Source organism: Cryptomeria japonica, chromosome 11 (assembly GCF_030272615.1).
Source record: "Cryptomeria japonica chromosome 11, Sugi_1.0, whole genome shotgun sequence".
Classification (NCBI taxonomy): Eukaryota; Viridiplantae; Streptophyta; class Pinopsida; order Cupressales; family Cupressaceae; genus Cryptomeria; species Cryptomeria japonica.
The window spans coordinates 614383169-614404306 of NC_081415.1; the positions used below are offsets into that span (position 1 = coordinate 614383169).

At 36.4% G+C, this 21138-nt stretch overlaps 2 protein-coding genes across 2 annotated transcripts in view; both read left to right on the top strand.

The window, feature by feature from the left end:
- LOC131043478 (cytochrome P450 81Q32) overlaps window positions 1-21138 on the top strand; it is a 47278-nt gene that overhangs the window by 16524 nt on the left and 9616 nt on the right. The gene's annotated exons all lie outside the window — the stretch shown is intronic.
- Window positions 1437-16337, top strand: LOC131043477 (cytochrome P450 750A1). The gene is made up of 4 exons (XM_057976677.2): window positions 1437-1966; window positions 14225-14291; window positions 15737-16096; window positions 16314-16337. Exons 1-4 carry the CDS (start codon window positions 1437-1439, stop codon window positions 16335-16337), a joined length of 981 nt encoding a protein of 326 aa, XP_057832660.2.

The following is a 21138-nucleotide window of genomic DNA, read 5'->3' on the forward strand; positions in this document are numbered from 1 at the left end:
CTTTTTGGCAAGTAAGGTTTCTCCTGTCCCTTTGGAAATCTCGAAGGGAGCAGATGCCTCCCCTCAGGGCCAATGAGGATTTTATCCTAGAATGTTAGGGGCATAAATGCCCCTAACAAGCGATGCTTGATTAAGTCACAATTGGACTTAATGAAGTGTGATGTGTTCATGATTCAAGAAACTAAGTTAAATCTCTCTTCGGCTGATAGGTTATTCTCTTCCTAGAAAGCATGGAATTTTTGTGCTTCTCCCTCTTCAAGTGCTTCTAGCGGTCTTGCGTTTCTTTGGAAAGATTCTAGTGTTAATTTCTCATTAATTGCTTCTTCATCCAATTGGATGCTTGGTCTGGTCAAAAGTAGGATATCTAACTTCAAATTTTGGCTCTTTAATGTTTATGGGCCATCTGGGGTTTTAGAAAAAAGAAACCTTTGGGAATTTTTGGCTTCCCTTGTTGCCTCGCTGCATAATGTTTTTCTAATTTTTGGGGGGGATTTTAATGCAATTACTAGTTTGAATGAAAAGGCTGGGGGAATCATCCCTAACAAGCATTCTATGTCAGATTTTTGCTTCTTCATTCAATCTTTAAATTTGGTTGATTGTAAACCGCTTAATGGGACATTTACATGGACCAACATGTGTAGGGACTTTTGCCAAATTGCTGAGAGATTGGATCATTTTCTGGTTTTAGAAAACTGGTTCAGTTCGGGACAGGACTTTGTTTCCTTAGTTCTCCCCTTTACTGGCTCTAATCATCTTCCGATTCAGTTTACTATTTTTGAGGACAGGGCTCCTCGGAAGTTACCTTTTAAGTTTGAGGCAATGTGGTTTCGGGATCAAGCCCTCGGAAGTTACCTTTTAAGTTTGAGGCAATGTGGTTTCGGGATCAATCTTTCTTACCTTCATTAAAGCAATGGTAGTGTTCTGCTCCATTCTTTCCTAGATCTTGGATGTTTCATCTTGTTAAGAAGATGGGTTTCTTAAAACATAAGATTAAGGTGTGGAATGTATTGCATTTCAAGAACATTTTCGGGGAAAAGGCTAGGATTCAGGAAGAAATTGAACAAATTAATAAGACCATTATGGCTTTAGGAATGTCCTCTCTTTTGAATGATAGGTTGAAGTTGTTGAACTTTCAACTTTCTGAGACTTTAGCTAGGGAAGAATCTTATTGGAGGCAGAAGTCTAGAGATCTTTGGCTTTCCGATGGGGATAGAAATACTAAGTTTTTCCATTCCTTGACCAAGCTCAAGAGGCAGCGTAATCGAATTTCCTGCATTACTGACTCTAATGGAAACATCTTGGTAGATGACGAAGAGATTGCTTTTGAAGCTATTAGGTTCTTTAAGTCACTTCTTACAGCGGATCCAGTTGCATTAGATAATGAGATTGTGTAATCGATCCCCTCTTTAGTTTCTCAAGAAGATAATAAGAAGCTTATGGCTCCCTTTACTCTAGCTGAACTGAAAGAGATAGTCTTCTCCATGCATCCAGAGAAGGCCCCAGGTCTGGATGGGTTTACGGCACTACTCTTTCAAAAGTGTTGGGAGTTTATAGGGAATGACGTATTGCTAGCCTTGGAGGAATCTAGAAGAAATAGGTCTATCCTTAGAGAGCTTAATACTACTCTAATTGCTATCATTCCGAAGGTGGATAATCCTACTTCGTTCTCAGATTTTCATTTGATTGCCTTGTGTACTACTTTATATAAAATCTTTACTAAGGCAATTTCAGTTAGGCTATCTAGGCTCCTCCCTCGGATTGTCTCCCTAGAACAGGGAGGATTTGTTCCTGGTCGAGAAACATCTGAAGGTGTGAATGTAGCTCATGAAGTTCTGCACTCTATTTCTCAACAAAAGGTTTTGGCTATGATACTTAAGCTAGACATGTTGAAGGCTTATGATCGGGTCAATTGGCAAGCTCTTAGGGTTGTTTTATATCATCTGGGCTTTTCGAGCTGTTGGGTCAAGTGGGTGTTTTCTTGTATATCTTCTACTCGCTTTTCAGTTTTGGTTAATGGTTCCCCGTCGGGGTTTTTTGCTTCCTCTCAGGGACTTAGGCAAGGGGATCCTTTGTCTCCTTTTCTATTTATCCTTTTGGCGGAAGCATTAAGTAAGGCCATCTCTAGTGCTACAACATCTGGTTTATGGTCAGGTATTAGAATAGATGGCCTCCCTTCTCCGCAATCTCATTGCTTGTTTGCGGACTAAGTTATTGGGTTCGCCCTTGGGACGCCCTGGTATGGGTCCGGGTTCGACCGGGTCCGTGGTACGGGTCCGGTTCAACCTGGGTTCGACCAGGGTTCGAAAAACCCAGGGTGGGTTCGACCCGGGTCGAACCCAGTCGAACCCGGGCGGACCCAGTCGAACCCGGGCGGCTGGGCGGCCCAAAAAGTTAAAAAACAAACCAAATTTTAATTTTTTTTCAATTCCGCCTTTTAAAAAGTGAAAATTATAACCTAAAAAACACTTCTAAAACATCTTATTGACACATTTCACCTCATTTGTGTTGCAAACAAATTTTTTATGAGAGCAGGTTGAAGAGAGGTTGAACAAAATTTGGCTTCCAAGATCAAAGAGGAGGAGTTGAAGACTGATTTTAGAAGCTTCAACAAGTGTTGCAGCATCATTTCCATACATTTTCAAGCTTCCATTGGCTGCAAGAGGTAGGTTTTTAAACATTTTTTTCCAACTATTTTTGTTCCACAAATTGTCAAACATGAAACTTGATTTTTTTTTCATTATTTAGTTTTTGTTTTTGAATATGTTTATTTTATTTCTTGCCATAGGAACTAGAATGGCATCTACATCTTCCTCCATTGGCAATGAACAAATAATTGCAAAACAAAGAAATGATCCAAATTCTCCCTTATGGAAATATGTGGACATTATAAAACAACTTCCGGGAGGTGGGGGATTCCGTTGGAAATGCCATGGATGTGATATTGAACGTAATAGTTCATATTATCGAGTGGTAGGCCATTTGTGTGGAATAAAAGGAAGAGGCATCAAAAAATGCCCTGGAAAAAATGGTAAACCTATACCAAATGAGATAGTGATGAAATATATTAGGGAGCATGAGGCGGCAGAAGAGAGGAAGCCCGTAGATTGAACCAAACTGCATCAAAGAAAACAAGGGGAATGCAAGGCCCTTCTAATCCCAGTATTGTAGTAGAAGACCACCCCTTCTTTGCCACAAATGAACCTCAAAGTGAACCACCCTTGACACGTAAAAGAACAAAGGGGCCTTTAGAAACCGCACCAAAATGAGAGTAGAGACAATGCTGATCAAGATATAGTAAGGTGCATTTATGCAAATGGGTTGTCATTCAATGTTGTTCGCTCCCCTTATTGGAAGCAAATGATAAAAAGTGTTAATGAGGCACCAAGAGGGTATAAGGGCCCTAGTTATGAGAAGGTACGTGGAACATTATTGGAGAAAGAGGTGAAGAGGGTTGAAGATGCATTGAAACCCATAAGGGATTCATGGGTTGAGACAGGTGTAACAATTGTTTCAGATGGGTGGAAAGATGCTAAAAACCGTCCCTTGATCAATGTTATAGCGGTGTCTCCTAAAGGGGCAATGTTTTTGAGCGCTGTGGATTGTGAGGGCCAAATAAAAGATGGCGAATTTATTGCAGAAATTCTCATCTCTGCCATTGAGTCTGTGGGACCCCGCAATGTTGTCCAAGTCATAACGGACAATGCAAAAAATTGTAGAGCTGCTGGTTTGTTGGTTGAGCAACGCTATGATCACATCTTTTGGACACCTTGTGCGGTACATTCACTCAATCTTATGCTACAAAGGATTGGGCAAAAAATAAAATGGATCAGAGATGTGTATGCAGAGGCTGAGGACATCCAGATGTTCATCACAAACCACCACATGTCTCAAGGGATTTTTAGAACCTATTCGAATTTGGAGCTATTGAAGGTAAGTGAAATAGTAATTTAATTTTACATTTTTTGATTTTTTTGAATTTTCAATGTTAATAATATCATTGTGTAAGCTATATTGTGTATTCTTCTTTAAAGTTTGGCTTTATTTTTTAATCATTTGGCATTAATTTGTGTTATAGGTTGCTGAGACCCATTTTGCATCAAACACAATCGTCTTAAGACGACTTGTGAAAGTTAGAGTGGCACTATGCAATATGGTGATCAGCACCAATTGGACTGTATGGAAGCAAAGTAGCACTAAGAGGGCAGGAAAAATTAGGGATAGAATATTGGATGAGAAATGGTGGGATCTTGTTACATATCTCCTAAGTATCACTGAGCCCATCATGAGCATGATTCGCTATACAGACATGGATAGGCCTTGCATAGGTGAGATTTATGATGGCATTGATTCAATGCTTGAAAAAATAAAGTTCACTATAAATGAAAAAGAGAATGATCCTCAGGAGAAATTCTTCAAAGAACTGGAATTAATTATTGTAGAGAGGTGGAATAAGATGACCACTCCTTTGCACCTTCTTGCCTATGCCTTGACACCTAAGTACTATAGCAATCAGTTTCTTGATAAACCAGGAAGGATTCCACCATGGAGAGATCTAGAAGTATCTGATGGGTATAAGGCAGCATTTCTTAGACTATATCCCGATGATGATTTGCGAGATGTTGTTACAAATGAGTTCATAAAATTCGCAAATGGGATTGGTCTAAGTGTTGATGCACTTCGTCATAGATCCAAGAAAGATGTTCATAGCTGGTGGTACTTCCATGGCACATGCTTCCAACACCTACAACCCCTCGCTATAAAAGTTTTATCACAAGTAAGTTTAATTTACAAGTTTTAGTTTATTTATAGTTTACTTTGTCTTCATAGGTTGCTAGTAATTTTATTTTTATTAATGTATAACTTTAATTGTTTACTTTGTCTTCGTAGGTTGCTAGTTCATCTGCTTCAGAAAGAAATTGGAGCACATACTCTTTCATCCACTCAATAAAGCGCAATAGGCTGCTATCAAAAAGAGCGGAGAATTTAGTATATGTGCATTCCAACCTACGTCTTCTTTCACACAAACAACTTGACTACACACAAGGGGAAACAAAGATGTGGGATATAGAGCCAGAGCATATTGATTTGGATGCTCCTGCTTCTCAGCTTCTTGCATTGACACTTGATGACTCAGAAATTGAGCCAACTTATAGTGCAAGTGCAAGTGGCATTGGCTCATGTAATGTCAATGTCAATGAGGATGAGGAGGAGGAGGAGGAGGACGACGAAGAATTAGATGATCCATTTGATGATTAAACTTTAAGTTTATATTGTTGAAAGTTGAAACAATGATACTTGAATATTTTGTCATTTTGATATTAAACTTGATGTATATGATGCTATTATCAATTATGGTATGATCATGATGCTATGATTACAAGTTTATGTTTGTTTTGTTGTTCATATGATGCTATGTGACATGCATATTTTAATTCATGCTTATAGGCTTCACAAATATCAAAATATATATATATATATATATAAAATTTACATGTTTTTGTACTAACGAACCCAAACGAACCCAAACCCCTTTTCAAAATTTTGCCGTACCAGCGTACCGGGTTCTTCGAACCCGAACCCGAACCCGAACCGGCAACTTAGTTTGCGGATGATACGCTTCTATTCAGGGCAGCCTCTCTAAGGGAGGCTCAGGTTATTAAGAAAATTATCTATGATTATGCATCTTTTTCTGGACAAAGTATTAATAATCATAAATCCAAAGTCTTTTTTGTTAAAAATAGACTCGTCCGCTTTTGGAGTTTTCAAGTTGGGACCCTCCCATGTGTATACCGGGGCATTCCTTTTTTTTTAGGGTCGGATAAGGCTTCCTTTTGCAACAAAATTGTTCATTCAATATCCTCTCGAATCTCTTCCTGGAATCATAAGTGGCTGACTATGGCTGGTAAAATTATTTTAATTAAGTCAGTTTTGAATGCCATCCCCACATATTTGATGTCCGTTTTGTAGGCTCCCCCCCAAGTTATTAAGAACATTAGGGTCTCCCTTAGGACCTTTCTTTGGAATGATAACTTGGGTGATAAGCTGAGGATTCCTCTCTTGGCTTGGGACAAAATTTGTCATCCCAAAGAGCTGGGGGTGCGGGCATTCGTAATTTAGCTTCTCAGAATAAGGCTTTGGGGGCAACATTGGTTTGGAAGTTATATATTGACCCTCAGTAAATGGGCTGCCATCATGTTTGCTAAGTATTTAAGGGGTGCTTCCAGAGAGAGGATTTTTACTGCTTCATCTCTTCCAAAAGGTTCGACTTTTTGGAATTTTTTGGTTTCATGTAGGATGGTTATTTTACCACATCTATCCTGGGTTGTCAATAATGAGAAGAAAGTCCTGTTTTGGGATGAAGTCTGGAATGGGCACTCTGCCCTTTCAGCTATTCGAGATTGGTCCCCCTTGTCTAGTATTCTATTAGAATTTTGGGGGCCTTTTGTTGCTGATTATTTTGACATTGTCTCCTTTGGTCCTTGTGAGATTGCGAAATGGAAGATTATCCCTCCCTTGTCGGTTGATATTAATCTTATTCTAGCTTTTGCAGAAGAACTTCACAAAAGACCCCTTGTTTTCCAAAATAAAGAGGACTCCTTGGTTTGGATTTGTTAGGGATCCCACAGATACTGAGAGGGGGGGGGGGGGTGAATCAGTATCTAACCGGTAATTAGTATTTCTTGACTTAAAACATGTAGAACATAATATAACAGTGTACTGGTATGCAAGAAATAATGCAATAAACAGAATCAAGAACATCCACATGAAAAGCACACCATAACACAAGATGTTAATGAGGAAACCCGGTGTGGGAAAACCCACAATATTCACTCACTGGCCAATAAGAGAATATTACTTACAAGAGGGGCCTGCACATGCAGGAAGGCCAATTGCCTAGAGCTCACTGCTCAATGGGAAGTCTCACTGACTTACAAAAAGGATTATACAAATCCAATATCTTGTACTGCTTTACAATAGCATCTTCAATGTCAGATTTAGTACCGATTCCTGCTCTGTTCTTTACATATATCTCTTGACCTATATTTCGCACAATAGGTCTGCCTAATATTTTCCTATAAATCTTCTGTCCTACAAAATGTCTACAATGATCTCTTTTATATATAAGAGTCATTTTACAATTTGCCAAGTCAGCTTACACATTTTTACAATTAAACAAAATATAATATAACAAAATCATGTCGGCCTCTGTGCCGGTATACTTCCTTTCTTCTCTGTCGGTGCCAATGTCCTGAGTGCCGATGTAGAGTGTGATTTGCTAATGCCGGTATAATGCCTTTGCCGGTGCCATAGGATTGCAAGGTTGCCATCAATGACAAAACCTTCAATCACATACAATGTCTCATTGGAGTGTGCATATGCGAACAATCTCCCCCTTTGGCATTGATGGCAACACTCATGAGAAATTTCAAAAAGTATCCAAAAATGTGTAGTCCAAAAATGTTACCAAGAATGTGAGGTACCAAAAGTTTGAGAGCTCCCACTGAGCATATGATTCCTGTCCTGTGATTTGAATTTTCTCATCCCACTACTCCCCCTTTGGCATCAATGACAAAGGTTGTCAAGATGTCAGCAGAGTTTGTGGTTTCAACCTTGTAGTTGGGTAGTTATAATTTGAAAAAGATCTCCCAAAATCAAGTTTATACTATCCATAAACTTTTTGCTATCCTTTATTGATGTTTTTGTTCTCTTCACTGTACTGGTGAGATACTGCAAATGCTCTGCCGGTGTTTTGTTGCTTTGTATTAGTGCTTCAGAAATTTCCTTCCGTAGAGATGCTAGATAGTCCAATCTTGGACTTAGTTTAGATCTCAAATTTTTTGCCTTATTATTCTTTCTTTCTCTCTTTCCAATTTGAGTAGTTCTTCCTCAAAATTTGTTATCTTTTCTTCAAAAACTGATAGTGTATTAGGTGAGTTGACAAAACTATCTACAAGTTTATTGATCTCATTCTGTACCTTGCAAATTTTCTTGTCAATATCTACATTCAAAAAGTCTGTTTTACAGGTATCTTTGTACAAATTTTTGTACTCTTTCAACAAATTACATAATTTCGGTAGAAGTGTGTCAAAATCTCTATTACACTTCTTTATTTGCTCATCAAAGAATTTCTGTTTTTCAACTTCTACTTTATCCTTTACTGACTCTTCTTTTATTTTCTCAATATTTTCTGAGATATATTTACATAGTGTATCCAATTGTCCTAAAGAATCTTTGTTATCTATATTACAGTTAGGATCAATTACCTTCAAAATTGGTATGGTATCATCAATTGCTTTTTAAGCTTGTGAGCTGCAGTCAGTTATTTTCTTGATAGAATCAAGTAGTACCTTAGTCACATTGGTTGATTTGAAGCTTGATGATGAATCAACAATCTGAGTACTAGTGGAAGTAACCAAGCTTGTATTGACCTCTGGTAGGTCAGTTTGTGTCTGCATTTCTTTAAGCAATGGTTTTCCAACTTCACTAGTTGTCGGTGGCACTGTTTCCTTATGTACTTGTTCCGGTTGTTGTTGTTCTGGAGCCTTTAGCTCTGTTTGTTTCTCTGTATGTTTCATTTCCTCAGTTTGTTTCTCAGTCTTTACCTTTAGCTCTTTATCTTCTACTGGTTTATCAGTTTCCTCAGTCACCGAGGCTCACTAGCCATATCTGTCTTTTCAGTTGTATCTTTGTCTACTACTATGTTGATCTTCTGAGTATCAACATTCACAATATATAGGACTTCAGGATTAGGATTATTATCCTCTACATCCATACTCTCGGCTGCCGGTTGATCTTCAGTAGTTGTTACCGATGGAGTAATCAGAGGTGGTGGGGATAAGTTATCTTTTATTTTGATACTAGGAGGTCCACTAACCTTTCCTTTACCCTTATCTTTGTCTTTCTGATAGACTTTGATAAGCTTGGGGTTCCTGTATTCTTCCTGCTTTTCTTTCTCAACCAGGAATATATCCCATCCATTTTCTATTTCTTTTGTTACCTCATCTACTCTTCTTGCCATTAGTACAATATGTCGGTGTGCAGTAGAGAATACTGACCAATTGGCCTTTGCAATCAGATCATCAATTTCTTGTGGAGAGTTTACCGGATATACAGAAAGTAGCTTTTCAATTTTTATTTTCTTATCCAATTCTATCACTACTTGTCTTCTTGCCTCTAGTCTTTTGAAGAATTCATCTGGTATTTCATTGACTACTTCCATCAAAACTTTCTTGTACATATCCATGTGCAATATAACACTGTTTTCAACTTGCTCTTTTTTATCAGCTGTTAGAGTGTCATAAATTTTCTCTATATTCTTCAGTTTACCTTCCTCTCTGAGTTCATTCAACAGTATATCAAGAGGGGCCAAGTCTTTGTTTGTCCTTTTCTTCTTCTTGGGTGTTAGTTTCTTCTTTGGTGTGGCCTTTCTTACCAGAGATCTCACTGCTTGTTGTTTTTGCCTTGTCCTCCTGGGTGAGGGTGTGGTTGCCAGTGAGGGATCTCTTTTTCTTACAACTCTTTTGAAACTTGCAGGCATGTCACTTCCTGAAGAAGTACCTATCGGTGATAGGTGAGTTTCAGGTTGTGGAGTTGCTAACTCATCCTTTGTTATGTCGGTTTTCTTCAATACATCTTATTTGATGGATTTTGCTTGTGTGGACCCTTTCCTTACAACTGCCTCAACCTTTTTCACCCTTTTCTTTGATTGAATTTGTCTTTCAATATTTTCTGCACTGCCAAATACTTCTTCCTTAGGTTCTCTGGGGCTTCTAGAAGTGCTTTAGCATATGTTTCAACTATGTGATCATCTGTTTCATAGCCCATCTCGGTTACCCAAACTGTCCTTGGGATGACCACTTCCATCTAGATTTCATCTTTCTTGATGACAAAGCATATTTCATCTTTGTATTTGTCTACAATCTTCTGTGATAACCTTACTCTTTTCTTCATTTTGGTCTTTAATGCTTGAAAGAAGTCATTAATATTGCTTTCCTTGTTCTCACCCATGTTTTTGAATAGTTCTGTTAATTGTTTGCCTACCGATATGTCATATCCAAGTTCTTTGTAACCTATACCAGGAACCTGTTTTGTTATATGTAGCATTAGGCATACTAACAGATTTCCAAATCTGAAAGTTCCTTTCTTGTCCTTATTGATCTTTCCAAGGTTGTCAATTAATTCATCCTTTAACCACTCGCATATGTCAATTTTTGCATTGTTTGTGACCATATCATAAGCATTCTTAATGCATAAACTTGAAACTGAATTAAGTCTATTAGCATGAGTAGCTTTATACCCTAATATCATACTGATGAATCTCACATTGATATCTGTTACATCATTAACTCTTAGAGACCTCTTGTCGAATGTTGCACCAATTAGGTTTATAACTAGGTCATTTGAAACTTTCTTGGTTTATCTGGTCCTTTACCGGTGGTCGGTAACCCTATGACAGCTTTCACAGTTTCCTTGGTGATTTTGTGAATTGCATCTAGCTAGAAAAAATCTCCATGTACCCTGCTTAAGACTATCCTAATCACATCCTTCGGAAATTCAGGAATGCTAAGGATCTCTGTAAATCCTAGGGTCTCAATGATCTTGTGTTCATCCTTTACATTTCCAGTATTATCACATATCACAGTTTTATACATGGTTTTAATTTCCTCATCTCCTAATTCCTCAATGTTGCAGTGGATGTACATTCTGGGGTCTTCAGCATATACAACTCCCTTAGGAATTTGAGAAAAAGCACCTAAGGTATCATCCTTCTTTGCTATCTCGGGAACTAACTAAAATACGGGCCTAGGTCTTTTTATTACCTCAACAACAGTAGGGTTTGCTATATATTCAATTGCAGAGGTGGTTGCCATGATTAAATACCTTTTACTGCTTTGGATGGATGATTGTTTGGAGTGTTCTTGCTTCTTGCTCGAAATGCCTTAGCTCGGAATCTTTGCGCTCTTCGAAAATTTGAAATCTCGGTGAAATGAAATGGAGCTAAAACCTTAATTTTATAATGTCTTTTCGCCATCTACCATATTAATTGCATGTCGGTTAAGTATTCACTTAACTTTGTTTACCGGTAATAAGTAATTTCCAACTTCTTATCTCTAACCGAGGGAATAATAGCATATGTATCAATAGATTGCCAAACCCTCAAGGAAATTTGCTTCAATTAGATGAAGAACTTCTTGCCGGTGGAGCACTGCTCTGTCCTTCCGGTGAAGCATCACTCTGTTCTGCCGATGAAGCATTGGTTTGTTCTACTGGTGAAGGAGTATTCCCAATATTTAGATCGGCTTTTCTAATCCATTGTTTTGAGAATTATTGCTTAACCTCTTCAACTTTTTCTTTACCTTTCAAGTTAGAACTTTTGTTGTCTACCGGTGTTCCTTTACTTCTATAGAATTTAGCACTATGCCCAATTTTGTTACATGCATAACAAGTTATATTATTCTTCTGAATAGCTTTCCCATAACCTATGCCGGTTTGTGTTCTACATTGATTAGATAAATGCCCAAATCTTCCACAAACATAACATCTCACATTCATTCTGCAATTTTCAGAATTGTGACCAATTTTGTTGTATTTAGAACATTGACCGGTGGGTGTGTTGATATTCTGATAATTTCTAGATCTACATTCATTTGCTCTATGACCATACTTATTACACTTAAAGCATTTACCATTGAATTTATAAGCATTAGGTTGTCTTACCAGTTTGTTGTGATCCTGAGTATTTGCAATACCGGAGCTTTCACCAACTTCAAAGCCAATTCCAGAAGTGTCACCTTTAGGTTTTTGATTTTTTAGCAAGGTGCCAAGTTCCTCTGAGTTTTTCTTGAATTTTTCTTTGTGTTGATTTGCAGTTTCTAGTTCTCTTTCTAAGACTTCTTTTTGTCTCATCAGTTCATTTGAGTCATTCTGAGTATGCATCAGATCTGTCTTCAACATGTCATTTTCATAGCTAAGTTTTGTGTTCTCATTTGCTGCATCACTTAGTCTTCTGGTCAATTCTTCTTCATTCTTCTTCCTATCCTCAATCTCTTTGCAAAATCTCATAGTCATATCCTGCATTTCATTTTTTGTTGTCATGATCTCTTGTTTTAACTTGCTTATCATATCATTAAGTGATTCCTTTTCATCATTCTCATTTCACAATTTTTCACAAAGTTCTCTTCTTTTATTTCTTGCAACAGTAAAATTTTCTTGAAGTGCTTGAATAATGTCCTGAGTTGCTCTTAAATCATCTTCTAATTTGATATTTTTTAACTTTTCTGCATCATAGTCTCTAAGAGCTCCTTCTAGTTGCTTCATCAGATTTTCCATCTTTACGGGTGTCAAGATCTTCCTCAAGCTGTTAGGCTTTTGAAAATAGAGGACCAGGCTCTGATACCAATTGTTAGGGATCCCACAGATACTGAGAGGAGGGGGGGGTGAATCAGTATCTAACCGGTAATTAGTATTTCTTGACTTAAAACATGCAGAACATAATATAACAGTGTATCGATATGCAAGAAATAATGCAATAAATAGAATCAAGAACATCCACATGAAAAGCACACCATAACACAAGATGTTAACGAGGAAACCCGGTTTGGGAAAAACCTCAGTGGGATTTGTGACCCACAATATTCACTCACAGGCCAATAAGAGAATATTACTTACAATAGGGGCCTGCACATGCAGAAAGACCAATTGCCTAGAGCTCACTGCTCAATGGGAAGTCTCACTGACTTACAAAAAGGATTATACAAATCCAATATCTTGTACTACTTTACAATAGCATCTTCAATGCCAGATTCAGTACCAGCTCCTGCTTTGTTCTTTACATATACCTCTTGACCTATATTTCGCACAATAGGTCTGCCTAATATTTTCCTATAAATCTTCTGTCCTACAAAATGTCTACAATGATCTCTTTTATATATAAGAGTCATTTTACAATTTGCCAAGTTGGCTTACACATTTTTACAATTAAACAAAATATAATATAACAAAATCATGTCAGCCTCTGTGCCGGTATACTTCCTTTCTTCTGTGCCGGTGCCGGTGTCCTGAGTGCTAGTGTAGAGTGTGATCTGCTGATGCCAGTATAATGCCTTTGCCGGTGCCATAGGATTGCAAGGTTGCCATCAATGACAAAACCTTCAATCACATACAATGTCTCATTGGAGTGTGCATATGCCAATAGGATTAAGAGTGCTACTAGTTCTTATTCAATTAAAGATGGTTATAATTCTTTAGTTCAGACTTCTCCATCCCCTTGCTAGCCTACTAAACTTTTTTGGCATCCAGCTTGTCTTCCTAAAGCAGGGTCGTTTGCTTGGTTGGCAGTCTAAGATAAGGTTTTCACCGGAATGCGCTTGGACAGACTTGGGATTACGACTATATTTCCTTGTGTTTTTTGTGGTCATTGTATGGAATCCATGGATCATCTTTTCTTGTTTTGTCCATTTGCTTCTGAGTGCTGGTATTGGTTATTTGGCATGCTTGGTTGGTCTTCTGCGATAGGTCCCAATCTTCTTTCGCATTTCATGGCCTGGCCCTTATTGTTTTCTTCATCGTTCTATTCATCCCTTTGGGTTGTGGCCCCATCACTCGTAATTTGGAATATTTGGCTTGAAAGAAATTCTAGAATTTTTAATCATAAAAAGGCCACTTTCTCTGAAGTAATTGGTAAAATTCAAACCTCCATCAGTGAGGTGGTTCTTTTGTTCATTCATAAAAACTTAGATCATCTCAGTTCTTTCTCTCATTGGGATAATCAGGTTACTTAGAAATGGACCGCTCTTCGTTAGATGCCTTCCCATGGGGCTGTATCAGGAGGTCTATCTTCTTTGGCTAAACAAAAATTGGCCAGATGGACTCCCCCTCCATTCCCTTCATTCAAACTTTAGTTTGATGGAGCCTCAAAGGGGAATCCGGGAAAGTCTGGTATTGGAGTACTTATTTTTTATCATTCTTCAAAAGTCATCAAAGCTGTGGGTAAACAAATTGGACATGGTACCAATAACACGGCTGAGTTTCAGGCTTTATCTTTTGGGCTTGATATCGCTCTTTCATTAAACATTAAAGACATTGTTATTGAAGGTGATTCCATTGTCGTGTTTCAAGTGGTTGTAGCCAAGAAATGTCTATCTTGGCATCTTCAATATTTCTTAGACCACATTCTTCAGCAGTTAAAATGCTTTTCCACTTTTTCTATTTCGCATTGTTTTAGGGAGATCAACGTCATTGCAGATTTTTTAGTAAATAAGGCTGTTGTTGAGGATGTCGATTTCCTGGAGGTCTCTCCCTCGGACATTCCTACATCTTGCATGAAGATGTTTTTTTTATAGGTGGTCCTCCTTCTTGAAATCCTACTTCACTATCTATGCTTCGTTAGTATATGTAGTAAAGGTGTTGGCCTTCATGACAATTTTGTGCTATTGATATCTTATGTTAGAAATTGGTTGGGTTTTCTTCTACTGGTCTGAGATGTACCTTCTCATGTCTCCTTGCTTTATGTGATGGTTACTTCCCTATATGGCTATAGGGGGGATGTTGTCCTGCCTTATGGCAGCATTCCTGTTGTAGTCATATTTGGTAGTTTCTTCGCACAAAGTCTAGAGGTAGGAGGGGTATTTTTGGTTTGGATGGTGGATTTTTCTTTATTGGTTGAGTGGTTGTCTTTGGTTATCTTGGTTGGCGGGCTGTTTTGAATTTCTTTTGTAAGTTTGGGATCTCTTTGGCTTATGGCAACCATTACATATTAATCAGTACTTGTACGACAGGGGTACTTGCATAATATCTGTTTGATCCTCTGTTTTTGGTAATCTTTTTTTGTTGCGGCTGGTTGCTGGTTGCCTTCCCATCAGGCTTCCGTACCTTAATCACTTGTTTTTTCCTCTTCTCTTCATTTGGCATCATGATCTATTGGTGATTCAGGTAGTTGTTCTAATGATTGGGGATATTATGCTATTCGTTGGCTTTATCATTGTTTGATCATCTTCATATTAGCAGGTTTCTTTCATGATGCGATAATTATGACATGGTGATCATGTTCTCAGTTATATTTATTGTTGGTGGGCACTTATGGCTATCATTCGATCTTTGTCTTGCTTTTCACTCTAACATCATGTTCTGTTTTCTATGGAGAATTCTTGCCAAATTCGGTGGATGGTGGCTTTTTCTGAGGAATTGGAAAGAGTAGTTAATGTGGATCTCTTATTCTTGGTTCTCTCATGGCTCTGAGTTTTGTTTTCTTCAAACCTTTGGATTCTTGTGGTGTTTAGACAGGGTGGATTTTGGGGTGATGGCTCTGATTTTTGGTGGACATTCTTGACTCCATCTTCAGATGCTCCTTGTTAGACTGCTTCTTACAGCTTCCTTTATATCTAATGCGGATGGCAATGTATCTGGGGGTTTTGGTATGCCTATGGGCTTTTTGTAATGGGTAGATAGGCTTATGTTTTCTTGAGCAATACTGAAGGGTTTTCTTACTGGTTCTTTCCCTTCAGTGCTCTTTGAACCAGACACATGTAAAAATATATATAATCAATATAATTTTAGTGGTCTCATCCACTTTTATAAAAAAAAAAACAGAAAAACATCCAGTTATGTAATATTCAGACATGAAAGCCATTATACATCTTGATTCATGAACAGCCATCCCCACTTGAATGATCATTATAATGCAACTAAAATAGCTTTTTGCAAGTTTTGATAGTATTGTAACTCATTTTCTTGCCAGATTATGTTTAGAGCAGGCTCTGATACATCTTCAGTTACCCTAGAGTGGGCATTGTCATTGTTATTGCGACATCCCCATGTAATGAGGAAGGCGCAGGAGGAACTTGATTCTAAAGTTGGATGGAGGAGAGTGGTGGAGGAGTCAGATATACCCCAACTAACATACCTGCAAGCAATAGTGAAAGAGACTCTGTGTTTTTATCCAGCAGCTCCTTTGTTGTTGCCACAGAAATCTGAAGAGGCTTGCACAGTGGGAGGCTACCATATTCCTGCGGAAACAATAATGATGGTAAATGCGTGGGAAATTCATAGGGACCCAAAAGTGTGGAATAAACCATTGGATTTTAAACCAGAACGTATGGTACTTCTTTGGCAATGCGTATGGTGCAAACAACTCTTGCAAGTTTGTTGCAGAGCTTTGATTGGTTTGTTCCAGTTGGAAGAGTTCTTGACATGAATGAAGGGGTTAGTTTGGTAATGCCAAGGGCAGGCCCTTTGGAGGTTATGCTCAAGCCTCGGCTCTCTCATCATCTATATTAGAAATAGGTCTGGCTTTAAATTGTGGGACTCTTTTTTAGATGTTTGATGCGGTAGCATCTTAAGATAAAATGAGCAGCATCAACCCCCAAAAAATTAATAGTTAGGTTGTTAATATTTTCTATATAAATAAACTTTAAATCAGGAGGTTCAAGACTTTTAAAAAGAAGAGCATGAGGTTCAGGACTTTTAAAAAGAAGAACATGAGACAAACTAACTTCTCAGAATAAAGAGGCATGACTACTTGCTAAGTTTAGTAATGATTTGTAACAATTCAGCCTCTTACGAAACAGCAATTACGTACTTGGCAAAAATAGAGAGTTTGGGTCAAGTTAGGAGACGGTGACTCTGGTTAGGTAGGATATGTTATGATTTAGTAGACAGGATATAGAGGATGGAATTATTGTGCATCTCAACTACATACAGAGACTTTCTGTAATCCCTTTATCTATATGGATTCTATGTATTTTTCCTATGTGCAGTGTGTTACTCCTTGCACTGTTGTAGTTGTATAAGTCTATTGAATTGATTTGTATTGAGCTGAGTGTCTGCATCACCTACATATGATAGCCTAGTTGCAAGAATGTTATTTGAAGTTATGTGTATCATATTTCTTGCCTTTAAATATAGAGGGTCATTAACTACTGATACAGAACCCTGCACCTAAAGAAAGAAGATAGTTAAGAGAAACCAGCTGGCAGAGAGAAGAGATCAGCACCAATAAAGAAGTAGGCCATAGAACCCAAAAGAAAGTGTCAGAGAAAAGAGATCAGGACCAATAAAGAAGTAGGCTATCGAACCCAAAAGAAGTGTCTTCTATATCCCCTAATTTTACAATATATGCATACATAAAAGTCTAAAAGACAATATACTGATGTTGATAGGGGTATTAGTTTCGTATATAGTTTAGGAGTGTGATTTTATATCTAATTATGTTTTGTGTATGTAAAATATTATTTTTTAAAATGATAAATCAGACATTTATTCATAAAAGACAAGTGGGTGTTCACTGCCATAAAAAAACAAGTTGGTGTTAATAATATTCTATTCTAAGAGACAGATGTTCATCTACGCCTCTAAAATAGAGCATTTAACCTCAAAATCCAAAAGTACCCAAGCATAGGCATACCCACAAGTACCTAAAAAACCCTAAAATGTCCTTAAAAGGATCTTCACACTCCCTTTTTTCATTTTGGCATTTTGAAGGGTAATTGATATTTATTATATTGTCTATGACATAATATTTAAATTTTGGCATTTTGAAGGGCTGTTGTCATATATATTATATGACATGTGATATAATATTGATATTCTGAACTATCAATTGACATTTGATATTTACCTTTATTACTACTATTTTGATATTTGAGATTGATCAATCATGAAGTAACATACTATCAAATATATCTAACTATACACTTTTATATATTTTATTATTATTTTTTTTTATGTATGTATGTATGTGTGTGTATATATGTATATGTATATATACATATTTATGGTTTTATGTATTATAAATATATATTAGTTTTCCATATAATCATTATTTATTAGTTTACCTAGTTCCTCTCAATTTTCGATGCTCGAGTGAATCAAAAATTAAAACTGTATTGTTAATTTCATTGAGAAATTGTGCGAGGATTTTCTTATAATAGTGGTAGTTAGAAACTCCCATGTTTTATTGGGAACAGAAACAAGTGTAAAATTTTATTACTATGAGTTAGTTGTTCTTCTGTCTGTGATAGGAACTTTAGTGTAGAAAGTTTGGGCGACTTATTCTAACATCCCGCCTTAAGGTATAACAAAATTTAAAATTGAACACCTCTACATTTTTTCTAAGTTATCCTGAAATTATTTTCTACACCAACTAATTTGTTATTTTGGTCTTCACGTCCTTTGGCTTGCCTCATCTTCAATTTTAAATTTAATATAATTGGGCTTTAATGTACTACTTCATTTTTATTGGCTTCCCCTCATCATAATCGCTTTGAGATTTTCCAGCTTGCCCCTAACCAATATGATTTTGAAGTGGTTTTGGTTTATCACGAACCATCACACTAAGTGGTTTCTAGATGACCAAATAGCTAACTATTGGAGATTGACAACGAACTATAGATGGAGGATTGAATTTTTATCAAAGTGAGTTTTAGCTTGCAAATATATGAATAGAGAGACTATAATTTGTTGATATTATTTGGTATTAATCATCAAGTCATTGTATTTCCATTCTATTTTTTTTTTTTTGTGCAATGTGAATTTTTATCACTAATAGAGTTATTAAACTGGAAGAAATAGAGGTTATCTGAATCAATTTCCAAACTAAATAATTGAGTTATGTTTTGGAGGCTAGCATTAATTAAAGAGGTTAAAAAGAGGAAAGTGACTTGATATAATAGGGAAAATGAGAGCAACAAGAAATGGGTAATAGTGAAGTGATAAAAAGAGTGAAGTGAGGGTAGAAAAAGATGGTAATAATGAAGAGAGTGATTATCTTAGCGGAATTTTGTTCCAAATAATAACTTACCGATTTTCCTTGCTAAAATCTATCAACTTTTATATGAGATTCAAAATTTAGCTTTTACAATAATTTTTTTATAGACCTAATTATTTAGAGGAGGCATTAAGGAAGAACCTGGTATCATTTTATCACAAGGTCCTCCATTGGGTCAAGGTATAAATGCCCTCACTAAATATCAGTACATCTCTACAAAACTCATGTGTAGGATCAAGACATAGATGTCATCAAGTCTCGTGTTGTAGTGAAAATATTATACTCTTCTCATCCCCTTGTCATCCCAAAATTAGAATAGCGTGCTCTCCTTAAAAACTGAAAAATGACACCAAAATTATTCCTCCACTCCTCAAAGATGAAAGAATAAACCCAAAATTAGAATCTGTCCAAAATGGATAGCCACTTCAGCCAAAAAAAAGGAACAAGTCAACAAGGAAAAATCAAAGCAATTAGGTAGTGGACCCGATAATTAATCCATGGTTACATTATTTTCTCCACCTTTGAAAGGTTTTGGATCTCTTCATTCAAAAGCATCGAATCAAAAAAAAATTATGTGATCTCCTGTGATCTATGTGTTGCTAAAATTAGAAAAACCCACTCATTTTACCAAATATGTATTATAATATTTAGTTGGTGTGGCAACAACCTTAGTATCTTCTATATTTTCAATTTCTTCTTTCTCTTTTTGCAATAATGTAATGCCCCTCTCTGATCCATCCTTTGTTATTGAATGCATTAGATATTTATGGCCTTGTTTGTGTTCTTGATACTGCATGCTTCTTATTTCATTCTTGATATTAAAATTCTCTTTAATAATAAGTGAACATAATATGTTTGTTATGATTATTATGGTGATGTCGATTCTGTGTTCTTAGTTAATTATTGAAGTTAGATTTATGTTTAGCTTCGTCGATGTTTTCTCATTAGGAGGATGTAATGCCCTCACCTATCTTGTTTATCTATATTTTGATGGACTTGTGATTGATCTCAAAAACTTTGTCATGATGATAGACATTTGCTTCATTGATGGAATTTGTTAGCTTTGGCATGTTTGTCATTGATGTCAATAAGTGTGTGTGAAAAACAAGGTATGTAGGTGATAGGATAAGTTTAAAGACATGGTAATATGGGTATGTTATTGTTATTACAAGCTGGTAAAGAAAATACATGAATACATGCTCATAACACTTCATTTTGGTTCAGTTTTGATTTTATTAATCATTTATGACAACTTGATCATAATATCCGATGGTGTAAGTTGTGGTTGCGTTTTAGATAGTGAAGTGTATTGTGGTTATCATCTATTGGTTATCATATTGAGACAGGTCCAATGCTCAATTATTTGTAAAGCACACAGGAATGCAGACTGGTCTATGCATGTTGTTTCGAATCTGCAATAACAGTGTTATATTTTACACTTATCATGATAGAAACTTGAATCCACAATCAATTTTTGACCCCGATCTTATAGACTGAGGTGTTGAGAGTGGTAAATGGATAGTTATCATGTGCATCATATTTTTCAAACTGAGGTTTTTGTACAGATATATTGAAGATTTTATCTCCTATAGAATGGGCGACAGGATAAACTGAGATCAGCAATAGAAGGAACAAAGATACTTGACAGCAAAATAAATGACAAAACTATATCAATGTTATTGTAGATGTTTCGTCTCTTAACGAATAACAATAATTTATTATAAAAAATACATTAAGACCATTTTTATAATCGAATGCTTAAGCATCTGTTTTACAGAGACAATTTAAAATATTTAATGAGTTCGTTCTTTTCTTGTAGATAGGTTTTGTAATTGTTCCTTATAATACCGATAGCAAAATAACAAGGTTTTGAAGATTATAGGTGCAGATAGAAGAAGCTGAAAAAAGGAAGAAATACGGTGGATGTGTGTGCATATGATATGAAGAATGAAACAATAACAATTTTAAAATAAAACAAAAAGTGATTTCTAAATTGTTGCAGACATTGATGGTGAAACTCAAAGGAGTTAAAAGAGAATAAGAAGATGTTTAATCAATGAATACAATCAGAAGTGCATTAATTTGTTCAATCTAAAATTATCCATGATATTTTTGGTTTGTTTTTTGATACAGTGAGGGTTTGACAGTGAGGGTTTTGGCAGTGAGGGTTTTGATAATAATAGTGTGCCAAAGTTTTTCTGTAACAGTTAGGCATTGTATATCCAATTGTTATTGGATTCACTGAAGAATTATTCTTGAAGAGGAAGTTTGTAATAGAAGAGTGACTATGTATCAATTTGCTTTCTATTGAAATAGACTAACCCTCTAAATTTTTATTGTTCTAAGTTTTTATTTTTTTCTAAGGGATTAGTGTT

Excerpts from the sequence above, each read along its gene's own strand:
- LOC131043477 (XM_057976677.2), top strand. The coding sequence starts at position 1,437 with ATGGCTCCCTTTACTCTAGCTGAACTGAAAGAGATAGTCTTCTCCATG. Across the intron at positions 1,967-14,224 it reads TTTTCGAGCTGTTGGGTCAA|GGAGATCAACGTCATTGCAG; the intron begins GTGGGTGTTTTC and ends GCATTGTTTTAG. Across the intron at positions 16,097-16,313 it reads ATTTTAAACCAGAACGTATG|ATGTTTGATGCGGTAGCATC; the intron begins GTACTTCTTTGG and ends ACTCTTTTTTAG.